Below are 22983 nucleotides of genomic sequence, written 5' to 3'. Positions count from 1 at the left end.
CATACTGGCTGCTGTCGTCGGGTGCATGTAAACAAGGTGTTAATAGCAGCTATGAGGTGGTAATTGTTAATTCTGACTAGGAATGGGGGAGGAGAGACTTTGCAGAGGGGGTGGAAGTTTTGGGAAGAAGGGCATCCAGAAGCTGTAGGGAGCAGAGAGGAGGGACAGGAGGGGACTTCTGGTACCCTGTAGGCTTTACATGCAGCAGAACTGGGTTTGAATCCTGGTCCTGCCACTTCCTTGCTATGTGACCTTGCATGAATCACTTCACCTCTCTGAGCCCCAGGTTCCTCCTTAGTCAATAATCCAGATCTTACAGGCATTAGCAGAATCAAATGAGGCAAAGCATGTGCGGTGACCAGAATGGTAACTGTTCCGGGAACAGGCCAACAGGGGTGTTTTAAGAAGGGAATAGAGTGAGGAAGCCCTGAGGTTTCCTCTGGGTATATAGGAGAGACAGGCAGAGCCTGCCAGTTCCTAGCAATGTGGGATGCAGGAGGAGTGCCTGGGTGTGTGGGTGACACGCATGTGTTTCCTGCTCAGCCCATCCCTGAACTGCCTAGACCAGGCTGGCCTCCCTCCTGAAGGCCCCAGGTGCCAATAGAAGCTCCCAGGCTGCCCCACTCCCTAGGCCAGTGGGGGTGGGGCCCCTAGCAGGGCAAGGCCAGCACCCCCTTTGCAGAGTGGACCCTGGCAGGGAGCCTGGCTGACTCTGCTGGGCAGGAACCTCCCAGCCTGGCTGGGAAGATGCTGATACAGTACAGGCCTCTGGAGGCGCAGAGCTCTGCTGGCTGGAGTTGGGTACAGCTGATAGGACCTGAGACAGAAGCGGGCTGTGGTGGAAGTGAGGAAGGGAGATGCAAGAAGAGACCTCTGGAGGGGGAGCCTGAGCAGAGCTGTGGAACCAAAGAGTAATTTCATGTGGTTATTCCCTAAGCCTTTCCTGAGCACCTACTGTGTGACATATATGGGTCAGCTGGCCAAAGAGCTGAATAGGATACCCATGAAAGACTCACCATAGAGGTCATGGTGGCCTGAGATTTGTTGGGGATTTGCAGAGTGGACCTTTATGATAGTCCCCGGGGGATGGGGCATTCAGAATTTCCCCGGGGCCTAAGATTTATATTAATGGGGCAGGATCCCACTCCCTGATAGTCTGCGGGCAGTCACTTTTCTCCCTGGGTCTCAGTTTCTCTTTCTGGGAAATGAGAAGGCCAGATGAGCCTAGAGTCTCTAAGGATCTTCCGGCGCCTGTTACTACAGCCTCCGGGACCTGGTTTGGGACTACCCTCACCCCACGTGAGGGGAGGGGGAGAGAATGGGGCAAGGGCAAGTTTGAGTGTGATGGGCCCCCAAATCCTGTTCTTGGCCTGTGTTCTCGAATCACAGTTGGAACTGCAGCGGCTCGAGCACTTACAGAGTGCATGGCGCTCTGTGCCAAGCCTTTAATATGCAACATTACGTATTCCTCATAATTCTTACATCCTCGTGAGGGAATAGGTATTATCCCTATTTCACAGGAGTTCAGGGAGTGAATTGACTTGACCAAAGTCACACAGCTAGGAAGTGGCTGGGCTAGGATTCTAAGCCAGGTCTGTCTGCCTCCAAAGCCTAGACTCGGCTAAAAGGGGGAGACTCCACCCGTAGGTACTGAGGTGCCCACATTGCTTAGCCCTTACCTGCAGAACCTGCCTGACCCCTGCTGGGTAAGCTCAGAGCTCTGGGATGTTCAGGCTGGGGAGGTGGGGGACAGGCTCTGTGGGTGCCCACTGGTTCCAGTAAGGGGGGAAAGAAGCAGAAGGAGCAACTTGGGGGTCAGGGCCTCACAGGGAGTTTCTCCAGAGGGCCAGCCCCACCTGCCTATGCTCAGTGCAAGAGCTGGGCACTGAAAGGCAACCCTGGGTATGTGGCCAATTTGGACCTCAGTTTCTCCGTCTGTAAAGCATGGGTTTAGAGTAGTTGAGTACAGACATTCCTTGGCCTGTGGGTGAGTGGCTGAGGTTGGTGATGGGGTCAAGGGTTAGAGGAGGGGTTGGGTAGAAGTGGCTGAGCCTGCGGAGGGAAAATCTGGGTCAGGAACAGCTTGGATCCTGGGCTGGCTGTTTGACAGCAACTATTTTAGATGAAGGGACTGAGGTTGGAGAGGTTCAAAGGCTTGTCTGGGGCTGGACAGCTAGTATGGCAGAGACTGAAGGGCAAAATGGATGGGAAGACCTGGAGAACAACATCCAGGCAGATGCCAGTTGGAATCCTGGCTTGACCACTTAACTAGTCTTGGAGACGTGAAGTGAGCGGCCAAGAACACACAGAGAGGAGTCTCTTCACCTCACTGTCCTCATCTGTAAAATGGGAATAGTAATAATTTTGCCTTTGTCCACTTCCGGGGTCATTGTGAAGGTCAAAGTAGATGCGGCATTTGTGGAATCAGGTGAGAATGTGGGTGCTGGTTATTTTTCAGTCCAAAGCTGCACTTCTGGGTGTGTGTTTGTGGGGAGGGAGCATTTCTGACAGCAACGCTGCTGAGATGCTTCACCCTGGGGTGATGCACTGGAGAGCAACCCTAAGAATGTCACCACTATTTATTGAGTAATTTGTTACCATACACCAGGCACTGGGCTCAGAGCTTCACCTCTCATTGTCTCCTTTAGTCTCTACCTTCTCAGGTAGTTGGTGGCCTGACCCACACCAGATCTCTCTGAAACCCATGCTTACAGCTCCCTGTGATAACAGTAGCTAACATTTATGAAGTTTGCTGTGTTACTGTGTGCCAAGCATTGTTCAAAATGTTTTACATATATTAACTTACTTAATCTTCACAACAACCCTGGAGGTGGGTACTAATACTTTCTGCATTTTACAGATGAAAATCTGAGACACAGAGAAGTCAAGAAATAGGCCCAAGGTCACCAAGCTAGTACATGGTAGAGCCAGGGTATGACCCCAAGTTCTCAAGTCTCCTCCTTGAAGCACTCATCACAGTTGTAATTCAGTTATTATTTATAAGATTGCTTCCTCACTGACTGTAGGTTCCATGAGGGCAGGGACCAACACCTGGCACACAGTAGGTACTCAGCTAATGTTTGTCCGCAGGGATCCTGCTGCCTCCAGTGGGCTGGGCCCATGGAGACCCGATGAGCTCAGGGTAGATTATCAGATTATCAGACTGCTGACTAAGACGGTATCTGCCCCAAAGAGCCCCGGAGGCAGAGGGAAGGGCAGGGTTTCCCCCGGGCCCAGGCTCAGGCCAAAGAGGGGCCCCAAAGACTTGTTCGTTGGCTGTGCTTGTATCTCACTGCTGTCCTTTGCTTCCATGTGCCACTGCGGCGATGACTCCACGGCTTCTCCCCCAATGGCTGCGTGACCCCATGGCTGCTTCTGGGTGAGTACTGGTTTGGCTAAGTAACTGCCACATGGGCTTTATTCTAATGCGCGTCCTGTGGCTCTGAGGCCACTGGGAGGTGTAAAGGGAGGCCCAGGGTGGGGGAGGAAGAGCTGAGGGAAGATCCTAACTCTGAAGTTAGGATCCTATCACAACCAGCTGACTTCTTTCCAGACTCCTGACACATTGATGCAGTGATTTTTGCATCTGGTTTTAGCCACTGATGGGCGGCTCTTTGCATCTCCGTTTTGCATCTGTAAAGTGGGAATATTAACACCTACCTGACACAAGTATGTTTATTCTTTTATTCTCGTAAGCCCCACGAGGGCCGGGATGTTTGTTCACCTGTGCACTGCCGTATCCCAGCACCAAGGATAGAGTGGCTCACAGTAGGTACGCAATGAATATTTCTGAACGAAAGAAAATATTAAATCAGCATCACTGTGCACCCGTCATTGTGCTGTGTATTGGATTAAATGGCTAATGCATATGAAGTGCCCAGCCTTATAGGGGCTCAGTGAGCATGAGTCCCCTCTTTGCTCCCAAGATTGTGCATTCCTTGGGGGCCAGGTCTCTGTTAAGTGAGCTCTGGGTCCTCTGAACTGAGTGTGGGATCAAGTACCAAGGAGGCATCAGTCAGCAGAGAGAGGGGCCTAGGCAACGAGACTCAGGGCCTCCGCTTAGGCCCGGGGAAGGAGTGGCAGAGCCTCTGGATTTCATCAGAAGGGTGGGTCGGCTGGGGAGGTCTGGGGCTGAAGGAGGGAGGGATGAGGAGGGACTCTGCCTCCTAGGACTGCCACTTTCCTAGCTGTGTGATCTTGGATAAGTCACTAACCTCTCTGAGTCTTGGAGACCTCATCTGCGACATGCATATCATAGCACTTGCCTCACACGGGCGTGGGAAGGAGCCAGTGAGAAATGCGGGGCACAGGGCCCTGCTTGGTAGCTGTTGGTTTTCTCCCAGGCCTGGGCTCATTCTGGGAGAGGACTAAGTAAAGTGTTCCTCTTCTTGGCTCCTTTCTCCTACTTTTTTTTTTTTTTTTGTGGTACACGGGCCTCTCACTGCTGTGGCCTCTCCCGCTGCGGAGCACAGGCTCTGGATGCGCAGGCTCAGCGGCCATGGCTCACGGGCCCAGCCGCTCCGCGGCATGCGGGATCCTCCCGGACCGGGGCACGAACCCGTGTCCCCTGCATCGGCAGGCGGACTCTCAACCACTGCGCCACCAGGGAAGCCCTCCTTTCTCCTACTTTTAACTTCCCACCTGGGTGGAACTAGACTCTAGGAGTCAGGAACCCCAGACTCCCCAGCAGGCTGGCCAGGGCCCAGGGATAAGGGCTGGCTTCTGCCCAGTGTGGAAGTAGCTGAGTGGAGGTCCCAGCTCTGCCATTTTTTGCTGTGTGACTTGGTTCAGTAAACCACCTTCTCTGGGCCTCAGTTACCTCACCTGTAAAATAGGGTTAATAAAGCTTACTTCCCTTGAAGGATTATTCAGTGAGCGAATGGGTGGAGTAGGAATCATCATCACTATTACTATTTGGCCCTGGCTGAGGAGGCTCCAGGGAGGGCCCTGGAGAATTGCATCCCACCTTGGCCGAGGGATCCTGAGCCTCTCTAGTCATCATATGTACTATTGCCACTTATTGGATATTTTTCATATGCTGGGCTGGTTGTTATATGTTATTTTAGACACATTATCTCATCTAGTCCTCCCAGTGACCCTATGAGGTAGGCATTATGGCCTCAACTTTATGGATGAGGGAATTGGTGCAGAGTAAATCAAGTGAGTTACCCAGAGTCACATAGTTATTTAGGGGTGGAGCTGGGGCTCAGACCCAAATCTGCTCACCCTAAGGCCGCAATTATTAGTGTGATACCCTCTTACTTCCCCGAAGGAGGCAGAGGCTGGGTCTGGGTCTTCTCTGTCCATCTCCATTGCCCAGCACAGTACTGGTGGGGGCTGCTGGGCTGTTTGCTGAATATATAGATACACACACACACACACACACACACACTCACATATGTGCACGCGCGCACACACACACACGTGGCGCACACACATACGCACGCACACGCACGTGCGCACACACACACACAGACATGCACAGTACCCCCACCCAGCCTGGTGCTCCAAGAGTTTTCAAGAAAGGAGAGAACAGAAAGCAGGAGAAGGCCTGCCAGTGTAGTTGTTGAGAGTCAGACTGACCTGGCTTTGAATCCTGCATCTATCGCTTACTAGTTGTGTGACCTTGGGCAAGACATTTAACCTCGTAGAGACTTAGTTTGCTTATCTGTAAAATGGGGATAGAAAAAGAAACTACCTACCTCTTAAGAGTTCTTATGAGGATTAGATAATGCACGTAAGGCACATGGTGAGTACTCAATGATAGTAATTATTGTTATTATAGTTATAATTATGAGTATTATTTTGGGATTACAAAGATATCCCTCTTGAGACAGTGGAGACCAGGCCTGGGAGGAACCCGCTGGGGACAGGCAGGTAGTAACCAATCTAACAGGTTCTGAAAGTCATCTGCATATAGGGAGGGAGGAGGCCTCTTGGAAGTAGGAATGTACCTCCCTTTCCTAGCCATCTGCTTTCATTCATACCCACTCTGTGCCAGGCCCTGTGCTGGGCATGGGGCACAGAGGTGAATCTGTGTCACCTCTGCCCCCAACTGCCTCCTCGCCTGGGAGCTCAGTCTGGTTGGGGAGGAGGACACAGAAACTACCAACTCCACCTTTGATTGAAGCACTAAGGTGTGAACTGTGAACATCTCCTCAGGCAAAGGCCAGGAGAAAGGGCATTCCTAGCGGAAGAAACTGCTTTGCCAAGGTACTGAGCCGTGACCTGCACTTGGGGGGATGCGGCTGGAGAGACAGGCTCAGGGGAGTTAGGGGACTTGGCCCAGAGGCCATGGGGGACCATGGGGTATGAAGCAGGGGAATGGCGTGGCCAGGCTTGTATTTCGGAAGGATCACCTTGTGCGGAGGACAGACAGGAGGGAAGGGGCAGGGGCAACTCTCCAGGTGAGTGATGCTGAGGCATGGGGCCTGGGACTGAGCCGCAGAATGGGGAGCAGCGGGGGGTTGTGAGCTCTGTCCAGGAGGCAGAGCCAGCAGGGCGAGCTAAACTGCAGAGGGCAGGAGGGGGAAGGGGTGAGAGTGAGGTCTTAGGTCTGGGGGTGATGGGGCCTGCTGGGGTCTCTGGCTGAGGGACACAGCCGGGTCAGGGGGTAAAAGCCACTTGTCTGTGCCTTGCCACCTTCTGCCTCAGTTTCCCTAGGGCCCATGCCCCCTACTTCTGCCTTGGGGGTCCCTTGTGGTGAACCTGGTAGGTCTAGCAGGGAAGAGAGCTCTTTGGGGTGGAGGCTGGACAGGGGCTGTGAGGTGCAGACAAGCCTTGGGTTCTAGCCCTGCCAGTGTCACTGAATGTCTGTGTGGCCCCTGGACGTCACTCCCTCTCTTGCCCTGTTGTCCGCGCCTTGAGAGAGAGGACAAGAAAACCTGTTCTGTCTTCCTCAAAGGTTCAGTGATAAAATACAAGTATAGACACCACACATCTGTTGAGCATGGACTGTGTACTAGGTTCTGGGGGCACAAAGATGACTCAGAGGGGTTCTTACCCTTCAGGAAGCATGAAGCACTTCAGAGCAAGCCCAGCCCAGCAGGTGCCTAACTCTAGGCCTCAGGGGAAGAGATAGCTAAGCTGGGACTTGAAGGATGAATAACAGCTCTCTAGGTGGGCAGTGGAGGGAACAGATTTCTAGGCATAGGCAAGAGCGTGTGTGAGGGCTTGAACCTACACAATGTGCTTGGGTCCTAAGTACGTAGTTTGGTATGGCCGGAGCAAAAAGGGAGAGGTAGGTGGTGATGGGAGGTGAGGATGGACAGGGAAGCAGACCTAGATCACGCAGGGCTTTGGAGATGGTCACTTTGGAGATGATCGCTTGCTACTCTCTCCTTCCTGCATTTTCATAACTGCCTGATCCCCTCATAGAGACTGCCAGGGCCCTTTCCACCCTCCTCCTCTCCCATCCCCCCTCCTTCCCTCCTTGTCCCTTCTTACCCCCACTCTAGCCACACCCAGTGGCTGCCTCTCTCAGGAGTTAACAACCTGGGTTCCCTGCTGGCTCTGCCACTTATACGTTGTGTGGCCTTCGGTCATTTGCCCTCTCTGAACCTCAGTTTCCACCTCAGTAAAATGGGGACAGCAGCCTTCCTCACAGGGAAGGGTGGAGGCTTCAATGAGGTAATCCCCACAAATGGCCTTGTACAGTGTCTGAATGTAATGTGCACCCATCAAAAGCAGCTCTACTTACATCATCATGCTTTGGACTCCTCTGTCTCTCTGGTCCCACCCACTGCTTCCCCTGCCTCTCCTGACAGTGAGCGCTGGCCAACAAAGGAAGGAAAGGATTAAGAAACAAGCCCAATCTCCAGAGGAGTCCTGGCCCACTGCCGGGCTTGCTCCCTCCTACCCCTTGCCCCCCCTTGGCCTCAGGCCCAAGGACGCTCAGCCTTGAGGGCAGGGCTCTCCCCAACTCCCCACCCTAGAGGCCCCTCCTGGGCTAGAGGCCAAGGCCAGCAGCAGAGTGATGTCCCGTATCTGTGGGAGGCCCCACAGTCTGGGCAGAACTGGATCCCTGAGCCTCTTGGATTTTACAGCAAAGGCTGGTGACCAAGTCCCTTTTGGCACAGATGCAGGAACCTCAGATCAGAGCAGGTGGCTGATGGCGGAAGGTCATGCAGCAGGAACCTAGGTCTCCGGACCCTTTTTGTACTATCCTGTGAATGGTTTTGACGTTGGCTATCATTTCACCTCCCTGAGCCTCAGTTTCCTCTGCTGTAGAATGGGGCTGATTTTCCTGTGAGGATTGGCCATAATGTAGATAAAGCACTTAGTGCAGGGTTCAGCGCTCTGAGGCCTCAGTGGTAGGTAGCAACTGTGACTGCTGTTATAACTGCTGCCTCTGAGAACCTTCTTCTGCCCTACCTCTTCCCAGTCTAGGAACCTGGAGTATTCGATACAGTTTCTTGTTGAACTGATGACACCCAATAAACTGGTTTTAAAGCCAGAGGCTCAGCATCTTTTGCCCCCTCTCCCCCACCTCCCCCTTCCTAGTTGGCTAGAACACTCTATCCTCACCTCTTGGCCTGATTTTGGCCTCTGCCCCTTGCCCATCTCTGCCCTCCTGGCACCAAGCCTGCATGGTCTCTCTTCCAGGAGCCACATGAGGACAGAGTTTCCCTTCCGCAGCCTCCTCTGATCAAATGCCGCTGCCAGTACTTTGAAAAGCAGAGTCAGAAGGGTCTTGCGTTACCCAGGCCTCAGCTGATTTTACTGTGGAGACAGTTGAGGGCTGAGGGGACAGAGGTGGACTCTGAGTTCCCTGGAACTGCCCTCAGGCAGCTAAGACGACACTAAGACTTTTGCAGAGGCCGTGGAATAGGCCTAGAAGGGCAAACCTGGTCCACAGCCCCAAATGTGGAAGAGTAGAAGGACCACCAGACTGGGGGCTGGAGGGCTGCGGCCCTCACCCAGCTATTCCTGACCTCTCTGAGCCTCTGTTTTCTGTTTTCTAAAAGGAAGGGGATGGATTGATGTCAGAGGTTTCTCCTAACATGACAGGATTAAAAGAAGGGCCAACAGAGCTCAGTTTGAGTCGCAGTTTCATCACTGACCAGCCGTGGGACCTCTAGCAAGTTGTTTTACCTCAGTGAGCTTTAGTTTTCTCAGTTACAAAACGGGAAAAATATTAGCACCTTCTCATAGGTACTTAAGGGCTAAATTAGCTAATTCAGGTAGAGCCCTCCATCCATAGCGGGCACACTGGAATTTTTGTTGTTGTTATTCTTAGATTAGCAGAGGGAAGAAGAAACCAGCCAAGGCCAGTTAGGAAGCAGTTCACGGAGAAGGCAGGGCTTGAGAACGTGCAGGATTCATCTGTTCATTCATTCACTCAACACATACGTATTTAGGATTTGCACAGACAGGGCATAGAGAAGAGGAGCAGGGAGGCTGGAGAAAGCTGGAGGCAAGCAGACCTGCCTATTCTAGATGTGTGATGTGGGATCATTACTTCTCTTCTGTGGGTCTCATTCCCTCAACTGTAAAGTGGTGAGAAAAGTGAGCATAATCCTTACCTCCAGAATTGTCCTCAGATGCAAGAGAGTTCAGGTACACAGTGGGTGATCAGTCTGTCTGATGCCTTTTCTCTCCCAGCTCTGTTAATGACTAGAGAGGTATGATCTCAGGCAGCAAGTCCTTGAATCCACCAACCACACTTCCACCCCAGGGCCTTTGCACTTGCTGGTCCTTCGACCTGGAACACTCTACCCCCAGATCCTTTCACGACTTGTTCTCTCATCTCCTTAATTTTTTTTGTTTACATGTCACCTGCTCAGTAAGGCCTTTCCTGACTACTCTATTTAACAGTGTGGCACTACAACACCAACACTCCCTATCCTCCCTCCTGGCTTATTTTTCTCCACAGCACTTATCACTTTTTGACATACAATATTTTATAGAATACTTGCTCATTGTTTGACTCCCCCCACTGGAATGTAAGCTCAGTGACGATGGTAATATTTGTCTGTCTTGTTCAATGTTATATCCCTTGTACCTAGAAGAGTGTGTGGTTCATAGTAGGTGCTCAGTAAATATTTGTGGAGTGAATTAGTGAATAAATGAAGCCTCTCCTCTCTGGGTGTAGCACTATTCTGAGCACACACACACACACACACACACACACACACACACACACACACACACAATAGATTCTCAATAAATAATTGTATGAGTGGTCATCATCTCCATCTGCCAGATAATACCTTGGTTGTGTCAACCCTGAAGCCCTTTATCTTCTGACATTTTCTGCCAGGGCATCATTTCAGCTGGAGTGCCCAAATCTTTTGTTCCTGAGTCTGAGCTATGCAGAATTTCTAGTTGGGACTCTTTGGCTGTTGGGCCTACATGGTTATTATGTCATTATTGGTAATTAGCACTTAGGCCCAGAGGATTGAGCTTTTTGTTTTTCAGCAGAAATCACAGCAAAGAGCTGTGCTAGCCAGCAGGGGCCCAGGCCTGGAGTGGCTTCCTCTATAACTATTCCCTTCCCAGCTATGGGTCCATGGCTTAGGAAGACAAAGACAGAGGTGCCCAAAGCTAGGGGCACCTGCATACCAGCTCAATCGCTGTCTTCCCCAGGCAGTATTCTGCAGACTTTCTTCTCCTGCACATGCTTGGTTCTCCATGCCTAGCCTGGTTTAGAGGGGGGTCCCCATGCCTCTGGGGGAGGTATAGTTCCCAAAGGTCCAGCTCACAGGGCCATTTTCTGGTGCCCAGGATTCAGGTATTATGGGTGGAGGAAATAACCCTATGTTTAAGACTCAGGAGCCTGGGTTCAAGTCCCTGCTTAGCTGCTGAGTTGTTGGGTCCCCATAGGCACATCAGTACCTTTTGCTGGGCCTCAGCTTTCTCATTTGTCAAACAGAGATAAAGAGATAGACACCCGCTTGGCTTCACCAGGGAAGAGAGGCAGGTTAGTGTAGTGGGCAAGGATAGGGCTCTGGAGTCAGACACACTTGGTTTCCCCACTATACCCCTTCTTAGCTGTGTGACATTGGGCAAATTGCTTCACCTCTCTGACTTCAGTTCCCAAAGCTAAAGAATGGGGTTAAAATAATACCCACTCCATAGGGTTGTTGTGACAACTAAATAAGGGAACGCAGGTAAAGGATCTAGGCACATAGAGAGTGCTCTTCACGCTGGTATTATTATAATGACCATTACAGGAATGCAGGCCATCTGTAAACTGTAAGACGGTACTAGCAATAAAGCCAGGCAGATGTGGGTTTGAATCCTAACTCTGACTCTTACTAGCTGGGTGATCTTGGGTAAGTTTTTCACTTCTCTGAGATTCTGTTTCCTCATCTGTACAATGGGAATTAGAGTCATACTGTGTTCAAGGGGCTGTTGTAAAGGTTCAGTGACGTGTTGCATAAAGAGTACTTGGTACAATGGCTTGCAGATGTCATCCCCATTTTATAGATAAGGAAGAGAGGAGTAGTAACTCGCCTGAACTCACATAGCATCTCAGCGGTGGAGCTTTGATTTGAACCTCGGTCTGCTTACCTTAAAGCCCCCAATCCTTTTATCTCTTCTTGCCATCACCCAAATATGGGACGATGATGAGGGTGTTTGTTCTTGGTGCTACTGGCCTCATCTCATTCATCCTGTGATACCCAGTGCCTACGCACAGGAGGTGCTCAGTAATGTCTGCTGGATGAAGAAAGGGGGGACCAGCATGTCCTCAGTTCCAGGGAGTCTTTTGCCTTGGGATTGAGGATTTTTTTTCTGCTTGGTTGATAGCAGAATAAAAATAAACAATAAAAATCATACTTAGCACAGGTGTGGGCTTGTAATCTGAAGAACCCTTTGCACCTCCCACATAATTGATCCTTCTTGCTACCCTGGGTGATATCCTAGGTGGGTACCTCTATTTGATTGGTGTGGAAATGGGAGCCCAGAGAGGGTGTAATGGATGAAAATTTGCGTCCTGCCCAAAATTCACATTGAAGCCTTAATCCCAATGTGATGGTATTTGGAGATGGGACCTTTGGGAGGTGATCAGGATTAGATGAGGTCACGAGGGAGGGGCCCTCATGATGGGATTAGTGTCCTTATGAGAAGGGATACCAGCGAGCTCCCCCTCTCTTTGCCATGTGAGGACATGAGAAGAGGTGGCTGTCTGCAAGCCAGGAAGAGAGCTCTTACCAGAATCTGACCAGGGTGTCACCCTGATCTTGGACTTCCAGCGTCCAGAACTGTGAGAATATAAGTTTCTGTTGCTTAAGCCACCCAGTCTATGGCATTTTGTTAAGGCAGACCGAGCTAAGAGAGAGGGTAAGTGACTTGCCCACAGTCACACAGTGAACTTATTGCAGAGCTGAGGCTGGACTTATTTGTAGTCATTTCTCTCTTTTTTCCCCGTGGAAAAACTCCCAGTCACTGGAAGGCTTAGAAATGGAGACTAGCTAAATGCTAGACAGACAGCTCAGGAACTGTCCTGCCACAGCAGTTTTGGAGGATCTTAGGGCAAGTCAAACCTGGCCATTTCTGGGTACCCAGTCTCCTCCTGCTTCCCCATAGCTCCTCCTCTGCCCTCTCCCAGGGGAGGGTTGGGCCAGGCTGACTTTAGCAGGTTTAGAAGGGGCTCAGCTAGCTGGTGGCACTGAGCCTGTTCCCATGTTTCTTGGGAAACCCTCTGGGCCTAGAGGGTTGCCTGCCTGAGGGATAGAGAATTAGTGGGTTAAGCTTGAGTGAGCTGGAGGCTTGGCTGGATCAGGGACATTAGGCATACCCCAGCTGGTGAGAGAAGGGGGTTGGGGAGGGTCATGGGAGGTCAGATTCTTGGGTCCCTCCTTGAATGGCCCAGGGCTCCAATCAGAAGCAGCCACAACAGCCTTTCCCTGGGGTCTTGGGACAGATGTTGACGTTGCTCCTTCATCTCATTTCCAAAGTGCTTTCCTGAGAGTGATATGAAAGCAGTGTGGAGCAGAGGACAGTGGCAGCAGATGGACTTCGTTTAAACTGTGTGACATTGGGCAAATCACCTAATGTCTCTAGACTGTAGTTTCTTCAACTGCAATTGAGGCTAATAACACTTTGCAGGGTTGCTATGCGGCTAAGTGCATTAATGCATATAAAGTACTCAGTACGTGACTGGCACATAGTAAATATCTAATAAATGTAGTGGTCATTATTTTTTTTAATTTTTTTAAAATTTTTTATTTTTTTGTGGTACGCGGGCCTCTCACCGTTGCGGCCTCTCCCGTTGCGGAGCACAGGCTGCGGACGCGCAGGCCCAGCAGCCATGGCTCACGGGCCCAGCCGCTCCGCGGCATGCGGGATCCACGCGGACCGGGACACGCACCCGCGTCCACTGCATCGGCAGGCGGACTCTCAACCACTGCGCCACCAGGGAAGCCTGGTCATTATTTTTAATAATAAATTATCTCTAAGGTCCCTTCCGGCTCAGACAGTCCTAGGTTATGTGGCTGTACAATTTAGCTTGGCCTCCAGCTTTGGACGAGAAATGTAGCTGCACTTAGAAGAAGGCAGTGAACAGAATCTGGAGTAGGGGTCAGAAAACTTGGGTTCAAGTTTGGGCTCTGCCGCCCCTGTGCTATGTGACCTCAGGCAAGTCTCTTCCAGTTTCTGGACCCATTTCCCAGTATGTTTAAAATCAGCTTGGGCTTGGTGATCTCTAAGGGCCTATCCAGTTCTAACATTTTGTGAATCTAGAGGCCTAAAGGAATACCTTACTAAACGGTCCACTGGGTCCTATTTTACAATTTTGACTTCCTTCCCTTCTGTCCCTTGTTTCTTGGAGTGTCTTCACAGCAGAAAGGACGTAACTTGCCAACGCCAATATATGGATTTTAATCATACTTAGCTGTTCTTGCTTTTACTGTGCACAGGGAACTCTTTAAAACAGAGCTTAATGCAATTTTTGTAAGCAAAGTGCATTCTATCAAAGACGTCAAAACATGCTCTTGTGTTTTCAAATGTGAAAGAGTATTCATTCATGGTATTGTCTTTCATTGCATTTGCTGATTTCTTTTGCTTTTATCTCAAAAAATGACCAGCACAGGCAGCTGTGTAGGTTATAATTAAAAAATATATGCTGCAGTCAGTGTGTTCTAAAAAATAATCATGGGTATGATTTAGATAAAAAGATATTTGTCAAGTATATAAGAGAGAAAAATGGGGAAAAAAAGGGAAAGAAAAAGAAAAAAGAAATAAAAAGAGAGAAAAATGGGAAATAACCTAAATGTCTAATAACATTTAGGTTTAATTAAATTATGGTACATCCACTTGAGGGCACTGTGGGTGTCATAATATATTGTTAGGAGAAAAAAGTTGGTTCTGAAACAATATGATCTAAAATTTAAAAAAGCATTAGGCTGAATCATATGCAATTGCTGATACTTGACCATTTTAACCTATAAAATCAGCAATTTCATATGACTTAATATATATAAACAAAAATGTACATCTGGGGGCTTCCCTGGTGGCGCAGTGGTTGAGAGTCTGCCTGCTGATGCAGGGGACGTGGGTTCGTGCCCCGGTCCGGGAAGATCCCATATGCCATGGAGCGGCTGGGCCCGTGAGCCATGGCTGCTGAGCCTGTGCGTCCGGAGCCTGTGCTCCGCAATGGGATAGGCCACAACAGCGAGAGGCCCGCATACCGCAAAAAAAAAAAAAAAAGTATATCTGTCAGGAGAGGTACTAGAAGGGAAATCTCCCACCAAAATGTTGATGGTAGTTATTTCTGATTGATGGCTTTACGCTGATTAAAATTTTTTTTCTTAACTATATTTTCTGTGAACAATGCAAGCACTACTACTGAAAATAATCCCCTAGAAAGCTATACCACTGTATAAACAGCAATTTTTCCACCTTGTTATAGCTTGTTTGATTTATCATTTGTGTTTAAAAGGTATAAAATGACTGCAATTTTATTACCATGGGCCGGATAGAAAGCTCTACTCTTTTTTTTTTTGCCGTACGCGGGCCTCTCACTGTTGTGGCCTCTCCCGTTGCGGAGCACAGGTTCTGGACGCGCAGGCCCAGCAGCCATGGCTCACGGACCTAGCTGCTCTGCGGCATGTGGGATCCTCCCGGACCAGGGCACGAACCCGTGTCCCCTGCATCGGCAGGCGGACTTTCAACCACTGCACCACCAGGGAAGCCCGGAAAGCTCTACTCTTCATGTACTTTTGGTACCAGGATTGGTTTTTATTCAGTAGTGACTGTTCAGAACACTTTGCTGGTGGGCCCAGGTTTTCAAAGCCCTCTTCATCTCTTGCCACTCCCTACAACCGACAAATGTTTTCCATGAGTCCTACCACTGGGGCTTCAGACCAGCTGTGTCCCTAATCTGCCCACGTCCCAGATTTGGGAATGGTTCAGACTCCAACTGTTCCCCCACCCCACCCCCGCTTTCTTCCAATCTCATCTTTTCCAGGTCATTGGAGGCCCCATCTAGTCTCCCTGGCCTTCCCCCCTAGTCACCACCTAATTTCACCATCTAATTTCACCCTCTTCTGTGCAGCTGGTGTTTGCTTTTTGCTGGAGCTCAGTTTGCAATGGGGAAGGATTAGGACCCTTTCATGTTGTCTTTTTTCTTTTTTTCCCTTAGTGCCCTTGACCGCTGCAGGGTCTGAGAGGCAGCTTGCAGGGCCTGTATTCCCTAGGAAGGAAAAGGAGGGGTGGTGGGGGAGGCAGAGGTGGGCTCAGCTGGCAGGCGGGATAGAGATGGCCCCTAGAGACCCCATCCTGGGGCTTGGAGCATGCATGGCACAGCCCTCACCCTGATGTGAGCATGGAGCAGCAGGCAGGGAGGGAGCTGAGTTTCTTCCTAGGAAATTAGCTTCAGAGAAGGTGCTTGGGACCTTTACCCTGTACTCAATGGCAGTCTCTGCAGGGTGAGCTGGGACCGGATGTCTGGTTTGTAGAGGCCTCTTCTGAGAGGGCAGATGGGCACAGGAGTAAGGGCAGTTTCTCTGCCTTTGGGTTGGGCATTACTTTTCCTCTCACCCCCTACTATGTGTTGGGCCCTGCTACACTCAAGCATCTGGCACTTAGCCTAACAGGTGATGGTGTGTACCTAACTAATAACAAAAGTCCCTCATGTGTGGAGAGTACTTTACAGTTTACAAAGCCCTTTCATCTCCAGGCTAAGAATGAAAAGCCAGGACTGGATTTGAAACCTTTAAGATTCTAAAGCCTGTGTCAACAGTTCTGGTGTGGTGTTGCACGGCACTCTGCATTTGAGTGGTTTACATCTGCCTTACGTCTGGCTGTTTTCTGCTAGCCTAAGATCCCTACTTTTTTTTTCAGGGTGATGATTATTAAATACTACACACTCCAATGAAGGCTCTTTAAGTACAGTGTGTCACTGCCTAGCACTTCATGGCATAGAGAATCTTGGTTTTCATGAGTCTATTTGCTGGATAACACAGAGATGGTAGTGGGGAGCTGTCTTGTGATTGATCTTCAGGATTTATCCTTCATGGCACCAGATTTCCAGGTCTGATAGGTGAAGGAAGCCTCTGAGGCACAGAGGTGGTAGAGCTAGAGCTCCCGAACCTGAGGACCTGAGGCAGGGGACCAGAATATTCAAGAACACATGCTTCACCCCTAGTACACAGAATGACCTGGGCCAAGTCACCTGACCTAACTAAGCCTCAGCTTCCTTATATATAACATGCGGATAACTCATTCACTCGTTCAGCAAATACTTATTGAGTGTGCACTGTTTTGGGAGATGAGCAAGAGGACAAAGTCCCTGCCCTCCTGGAGCTTGCAGTCTAGTGAGTCTAAACTGCAGCAATTTATTGAGAGGGACGAATAAGTAAATATGTAGTAGAAAGTCAGGTAGAAGTGCCATGAAACAAAATTAAAGCAGGGCAAGGGTGTGTAAGTGGAGGCTGTCTTAGATAGGGTAGTCAGGCGGTCCTCAAGGGTCTCTTATGATGTTTCAAACAGATAACCACGTAATGTGCTCAGCTCGGTGCAGACAATTGAGTGCTTACCAAATATATTATGATGTCAGCGAGCCCCACACCTCTCAGTCCATATTTTAGTCTCCAGATAGCAGTAGTAATTAACGCTTAGGTAGATCTTACTGTGAGCTAGGCACTGTTCTAAGCCCTTTACATATATATATATATTTTTAATTAATTAATTAATTTTTGGCTGCATTGGGTCTTCGTTGCTGCTGTGGGCTTTTCTCTAGTTGTGGCGCACGGGGGCTGCTCTTCATTGTGGTGTGCGGGTTTCTCATTGCGGTGGCTTCTCTTGTTGCGGAGCACGGGCTCTAGGTATGCAGGCTTCAGTAGTTGTGGCTCATGGGCTCAGTAGTTGTGGCTCATGGGCTCAGTAGTTGTGGCACACGGGCTTAGTTGCTCCACGGCATGTGGGAATCTTCCTGGACCAGGGCTCGAACCCGTGTCCCCTGCATTGCCAGGCAGATTCTTTTTTTTGCGGTAGGCGGGCCTCTCACTGTTGTGGCCTCTCCCGTTGCGGAGCACAGGCTCTGGACGCGCAGTCTCAGCGGCCATGGCTCACGGGCCCAGCCGCTCCGCGGCATGTGGGATCTTCCCGGACCGGGGCACAAACCCGTGTCCCCTGCATCGGCAGGCGGACTCTCAACCACTGTGCCACCAGGGAAGCCCCAGGCAGATTCTTAACCACTGCGCCACTAGGGAAGTCCCAGCCCTTTACCTATTTTAACTCATTTAATTTTTACAATAACTCTTATGAGGTAGGAATTGTTATTATCCCCTTTTATGGGTCGGAAACAAGCACAGAGTAGGGCAAACAATTAGGGAGACAGAATTGAACTCAGGTTGTCTGTTTCTAGAGGCTGAGCTGAGTTGTGAGGGGGCTGTGATTAGATACGAGGAGATCGTCTAGCTGTCATATACAGGCTCCGATGTCAGATTGCCTGGCTTCTTATCGTGGCAGGTCTAAGCCTCTCTGCTTGGGTTTCTTCATCTGGAAAATGGGAATACCAGAATTATCTTACCTTATAGGGACCATGCTTAAAACAGAGCCTTCTTTCTGCTCGCCTGTTCAGACACCAGCCTGGCAGGGAGTGTGAAGGTCCAAGGGGCCTCTGAAACTAAAGAAAGGAACTAACAGCACATCAGGCAATTGTCAGAGCAACCCTAAGTTCAGCTGGAGACCAGACTTCCGAAGCTAAGTTTTCATGATTTTGAGGCAGCCAGGGCAGAATTAGGAGACCCGAAAATGCAGAAGACAGCTGAAATCTTGGCGTGGCCACAACACTCAGCATCCATTTCAGGCCTTACACAGCTGCCCGGAGAGGTGAAGTCTCATCGAATGTCAGTGTTGGAATGGCGCCTAGAGACGTCAAGTTAGTAGATGGGGAAACTGAGGCCCAGAAAAGCTGAATGACTTACCCAAGGTCACTAGGTCCATTTGGGGGACAGCGTGGGTAGCTTGGGAGCAACTTCCAAATCTCAGACCCTTACCTGGCCCTCCTTGGGGTGGGTGGGGTGAGAAAGGGCGTCACTCTTCGTCCAGGGCACTGGCTACGTTCCCCACGTGGGTACCTCAGGGGCCGGGAAAGCACGGACTCTAGAGCGGGTTCGACCTGCGCCTGCGCACACGCGGCCAGCCCCCTAGCCTTTTCCCCTCTTTTTCCTTCCCCTCCCTGCTACTTACCGGCCTAGGGGAGGGGGGGAAATGAGAGGAGCCAGAACTTGGCCTCAGCCAATGGGCTGGCGGGCCGCGGGCCCGGCCCACTACTTCCCTGCGGCGCCACCCAATAGAAATTTACTACAATGTTGTGGCGAATAGAGGGGGAGGGCGCGCGGGGCGGGCTGGCTAAGGGCCGGGCGGGCCTCGCTTTGCTGAGTGAAGGCGGGAGGGCGCGCGCCGGGGCCGCCTGCTCGCTCCCTCACTCGCTCGCTCCCTCCCTCCGCCGGTGGGTTAGTCAGTCAGTCCGCCCGCCAGCAGCCCGCGGGCCAGCGAGCCGCAGAGGGCCGAGCCTCGGACGCCGGCGCCTCCTTCTGCCATTGTTCGTCTGGCGGCTGCAGAGGCGGGCACGGGAGCCCGGGCCCCGGAGCCAGCGGTGAGGCTAGGTGGCGGCGGCGCGCGAGCGGAGCTGGGGTGGGGGGCTCGGAGCTGTCCCCGAGGGGACGGTCCTGGAGGCCGCGGCGGCGCCGAAGCCTCTTTGTCTCCAGCCCCCCACAGGCCCGGGCCGGGGGCGCGCGCTCCACGGCCTCCGCACGCCCTCGGCACGCCGGTGGCCGAGGGGCTGGAGCCGGGGACGCGGCCGGCCTGAGGGGAAAGAGGCGGGGGTGGCGCTGGGGGAGCGTTTAAAAGTTAGGCTCAGGGTGCATTTTTGACGAGGGGAAATCGGTACCGTCTGGTCTGTCAGTCATTGTACAGTGGGCAGGAGCCCAGGAAGGAAACCAGATGGGGGCGAGTTGCAGGTTTCGGGCGGCGAAGGTGTGGGGTGCAGCCGCAGAGAGGTTTCTCGGTGAAGAGGTAGCTGGGCGGTCTGGAGAAGTCAGGCACAATGTGAGGGGTGGAGGGAGCCCTGCAAGGACTTTAAGGCCTTCCCGCCATAGACACCCACATCATTAAGAAAAATTCCCCAAACCCGAGGGCTCTATGCTCTCCCGCTGAGTCTTCCCGGGTCCCAGGGACCAAAGGGTTAAATCGATTCTCTCAGCGTCGTGACCTCCTTTTTCAGTTCGCGCATCTGTCGGCTTGGACGTATTTCCTCCTGCTTGCTGGGCTGCCTTTACCTGTGGAGAGGCTGGATCTAGACTCGCCCTCCGAGATGCATCCCCAGGCTGTTAGTCCTGGTGGGGGGTTGCCAAAAGAGGTTTTTTCTTCCCAGAAACGGGCATTCTCTTGAGAGAGAAAGTGATCTCACGTGAAACAAATTGCTGACGGATAGGTTTCTGGCCACATGATAGCGACTGTCATCCTGTTGTTTCTCTAACTGTACCCAACCATAAATGCCTAGTCTGTGGAGACTTGTCGTTTTTTGGCATGTATTGCTGATTAGGAGTTAGTTTTTTTTTTTAAGAGATGCCGAGCTTTTTTTAGTAGTCTGGGTGATTTCACAGCTGCTATTCTGTTCTTTCTGTTTTTAGGGAAGGTTGCAAGAAATGGTTATGTCTCTGTCTTGGATATTATTATAGTGAATTTATACCCTCTTGAGGATATATACTGTACCCAGTGCTGTTGCTCATTATTGTTTTCTATATCTCAGTCTTGGCAGTATTTTTTACCGTTTAAATCAAATATATTTATATACATGCTATATATATTATAAATATCTTTATATAATTCTTATCATCTCAATTTTGTGTAGCATTAACTCTTACTTTTTGTGCAAACTTGATGTACTCTTCATTTTCCTTTTCTGTAAGTTGGAAACATAATAAGTTCTTTGCCAGCCGACCAATTTTGGTTTTATAAAATAGTTTCTTGGGGTGTTATTAATATAATCCATATGGAGTACATAGCAGAATATATGGCACACAGTAAGCACTCAATAAATGACAGATTAAAAAAAGTTGATATAATGCCTGAACATCAGATCGCCTTGGTATCAAGGTGCTAATTCAGACTGCCTTCTACAGGAAGGTTATAGTTAAGGTAAAGATAGGTGTTATTCATATTCCTGGGGAAACCGAAGTGCGGTATATCTTGGCCACTATTAGAAGTGAACTTACCTGCAGCAGCATGCTAACCTTCTGATTCCTCTTTCTTCTAGTAACAAAACTACACTTTTTTCCCTTGTATAATTGAATTCAGGCTTACAAATAAATGATTTTGATCTTTAGGCCTCACCGAAATTCTTCCAACATTTATACCAGTGTTTTATAACCAAATATCTTTTAGATAAGTCCTTGCACAATGTGGTCCCAATCTACCTTTCTACCTTTATTCTCTTTATTACTTGTATTTTCCAACCAAAAAGAACTGCTCAGTAATAACCCATGCTTTCCTATCTCTGTACCTTTGGCCATTAGGTTCCATCTACGCTTGTCATATATATTCCTTCTGATAGTTTTGAGTTCTCTTAAAAATGTCCCATATTAGTAATTTGAAGTGTGGGGAAAATTTCCCTATGTGAAAGGAACTTGATGGAATTTTTCGTTTTGTTCTGAGTTTTCTTTCAGCTTCATTAATATGGCCAGCCAGTTGAATTTTTTTTTTTTTTTTTTTTTTTGCGGTATGCGGGCCTCTCACTGTTGTGGCCTCTCCCGTTGCGGAGCACAGGATCCGGACGCGCAGGCTCAGCGGCCATGGCTCACGGGCCCAGCCGCTCCGTGGCATGTGGGATCTTCCCGGACTGGGGCACGAACCCACATCCCCTGCATCGGCAGGCGGACTCTCAACCACTGCGCCACCAGGGAAGCCCCAGCCAGTTGAATTTTAACTGGTGTTTGTTAAAAGGATTTAGGTCCTAAGTGCCCCATCAATGTGTGTAGCCCTTAGTGGTAGATGATGGCTGATGGTAGATTAAGAAAACCGCTTAGGCTTCCATTCTACTCAGAGCTAAGAACTCTACCAGTTGACAGGTTTAACACTTGGAAACTCTGGCTGTCAACAAATAGACTAAACTAATAGAAGAAAGTTTTACATTTTAGGTGGATTTCTGCTTGCTTTCTACATCTCTTTCTTGGTGGTCTAAGGGTCAGCGTGTCCTTAATGTTGGTTAAACACTCAAATCATATTTATTGTATCCAAGTATTAGATATGGTAAACAAGCCTATGTTTTATTTAATTTTATTTTTTGGCCGCGCCTCAAGGCATGTGGGATCTTAGTTCCCTGACCAGGGATTGAACCGGTGACCCCTGCATTGGAAGCTCAGCGGCTTAACTACTGGACCACCAGGGAACCCCCAAGCCTATGTTTTAAAGTAGGCTCATCCTCAATATAATATATAAAATAACGTGATGTGATACTTTATATAATAGTAAGAGAATAGTACACAAATCTTTCTCTTTTCATTTTAAAAGTACTTGTATCCTTTCTTTTTCTCTTAAGAAACATTTCTAAGCTAATATCTAAATTAACAAATGATTTTAAAATATTTCTGTCTCCTCTGAAAAAAAATGGTTGTGTCATTTTGTTGAGATATGACCTATGTATTTTTCCTGTTATTCTCTCTCTCTTTTTTTTTTTTTGCGGTACGCGGGCCTCTCACTGTTGCGGCCTTTCCCGTTGCGGAGCACAGGCTCCGGACACGCAGGCCCAGAGGCCATGGCTCACGGGCCTAGCCGCTCCGCGGCATGTGGGATCTTCCCGGACCGGGGCACGAACCCGTGTCCCCTGCATCGGCAGGCGGACTCTCAACCACTGCGCCACCAGGGAAGCCCTGTTATTCTCTTTTGTCAGGTTTGTGCCTCACATTTAAAATTCACCAGTGTGATGTTTTCTTGTATGCAGCTTGAGTTTAAAATTTTTGGAAACTACAAAGCCAGCCTTCCATTTTATTCCTTAGTTTATGGTCTTAATTTTAAACAGATTCATTTTATGGGAGATAGTGTGCTTACAGTGCTATTTGGTTTCCTTCCTCCTGCTCCTAAGAAGGCTTCAGAGTTAAACTTGTCAGAAGCGTTGCCTAAAAGTCACAGGATTCTTGAATTCTCTGCAGGTACTTTGGTATGCTTATCAGTAGATTGTGATTTAAAATGTGCAGTCTGTGATTTGTGATGTGAGTTATAGGGCTTGCTTATATTGTTTTCTGAATGTCCAAATCTAATTTAATATTGGTGATCTGATTTTATAACTTTAGAATATCAGTGGCTATCAGGGGCTAAATGTGGTTCTGAAATCAATAGGAGTGTATATTTAGATCAGTCTGTTTCCTTGTTATCTAAGAAGCAGGTCAGTGCAGGTGCTGCCAGTGTACTTTTCCAAGAGTCTCATCAGATTCGTGATTGGTCACATGTATATTCAAATGCAGATTCATTGCTACCTCTAAAGGACTTATTTTTCCCCAACTGCTTGAGCATAGAATCACCTTATTTTATTTG

General features: G+C 49.6%; 1 protein-coding gene across 9 annotated transcripts in view; it reads left to right on the top strand.

The window, feature by feature from the left end:
* Positions 1-2346: 2346 nt before the first annotated feature.
* The window catches only part of EPB41 (erythrocyte membrane protein band 4.1), a 195957-nt gene continuing 175320 nt past the window's right edge, over positions 2347-22983 (top strand). For 2 of the 9 annotated variants that reach the window (XM_060140811.1, XM_060140810.1), the window contains exon 1: positions 2670-3379. In XM_060140811.1, coding sequence (XP_059996794.1) covers positions 3327-3379 — 53 coding nt within the window. In that variant the 5' untranslated portion in view covers positions 2670-3326. Of the gene's footprint in view, positions 2429-2669; positions 3380-22983 lie in introns of those variants that run through there. The other 7 variants (XM_060140814.1, XM_060140818.1, XM_060140817.1 and 4 more) reach the window with 5 other exon arrangements.

Source organism: Lagenorhynchus albirostris, chromosome 2, assembly GCF_949774975.1.
Source record: "Lagenorhynchus albirostris chromosome 2, mLagAlb1.1, whole genome shotgun sequence".
Lineage (NCBI taxonomy): Eukaryota > Metazoa > Chordata > Mammalia > Artiodactyla > Delphinidae > Lagenorhynchus > Lagenorhynchus albirostris.
Note: the sequence above shows the minus strand (reverse complement) of the source record. Positions and strands in the feature narration are given on the sequence as shown.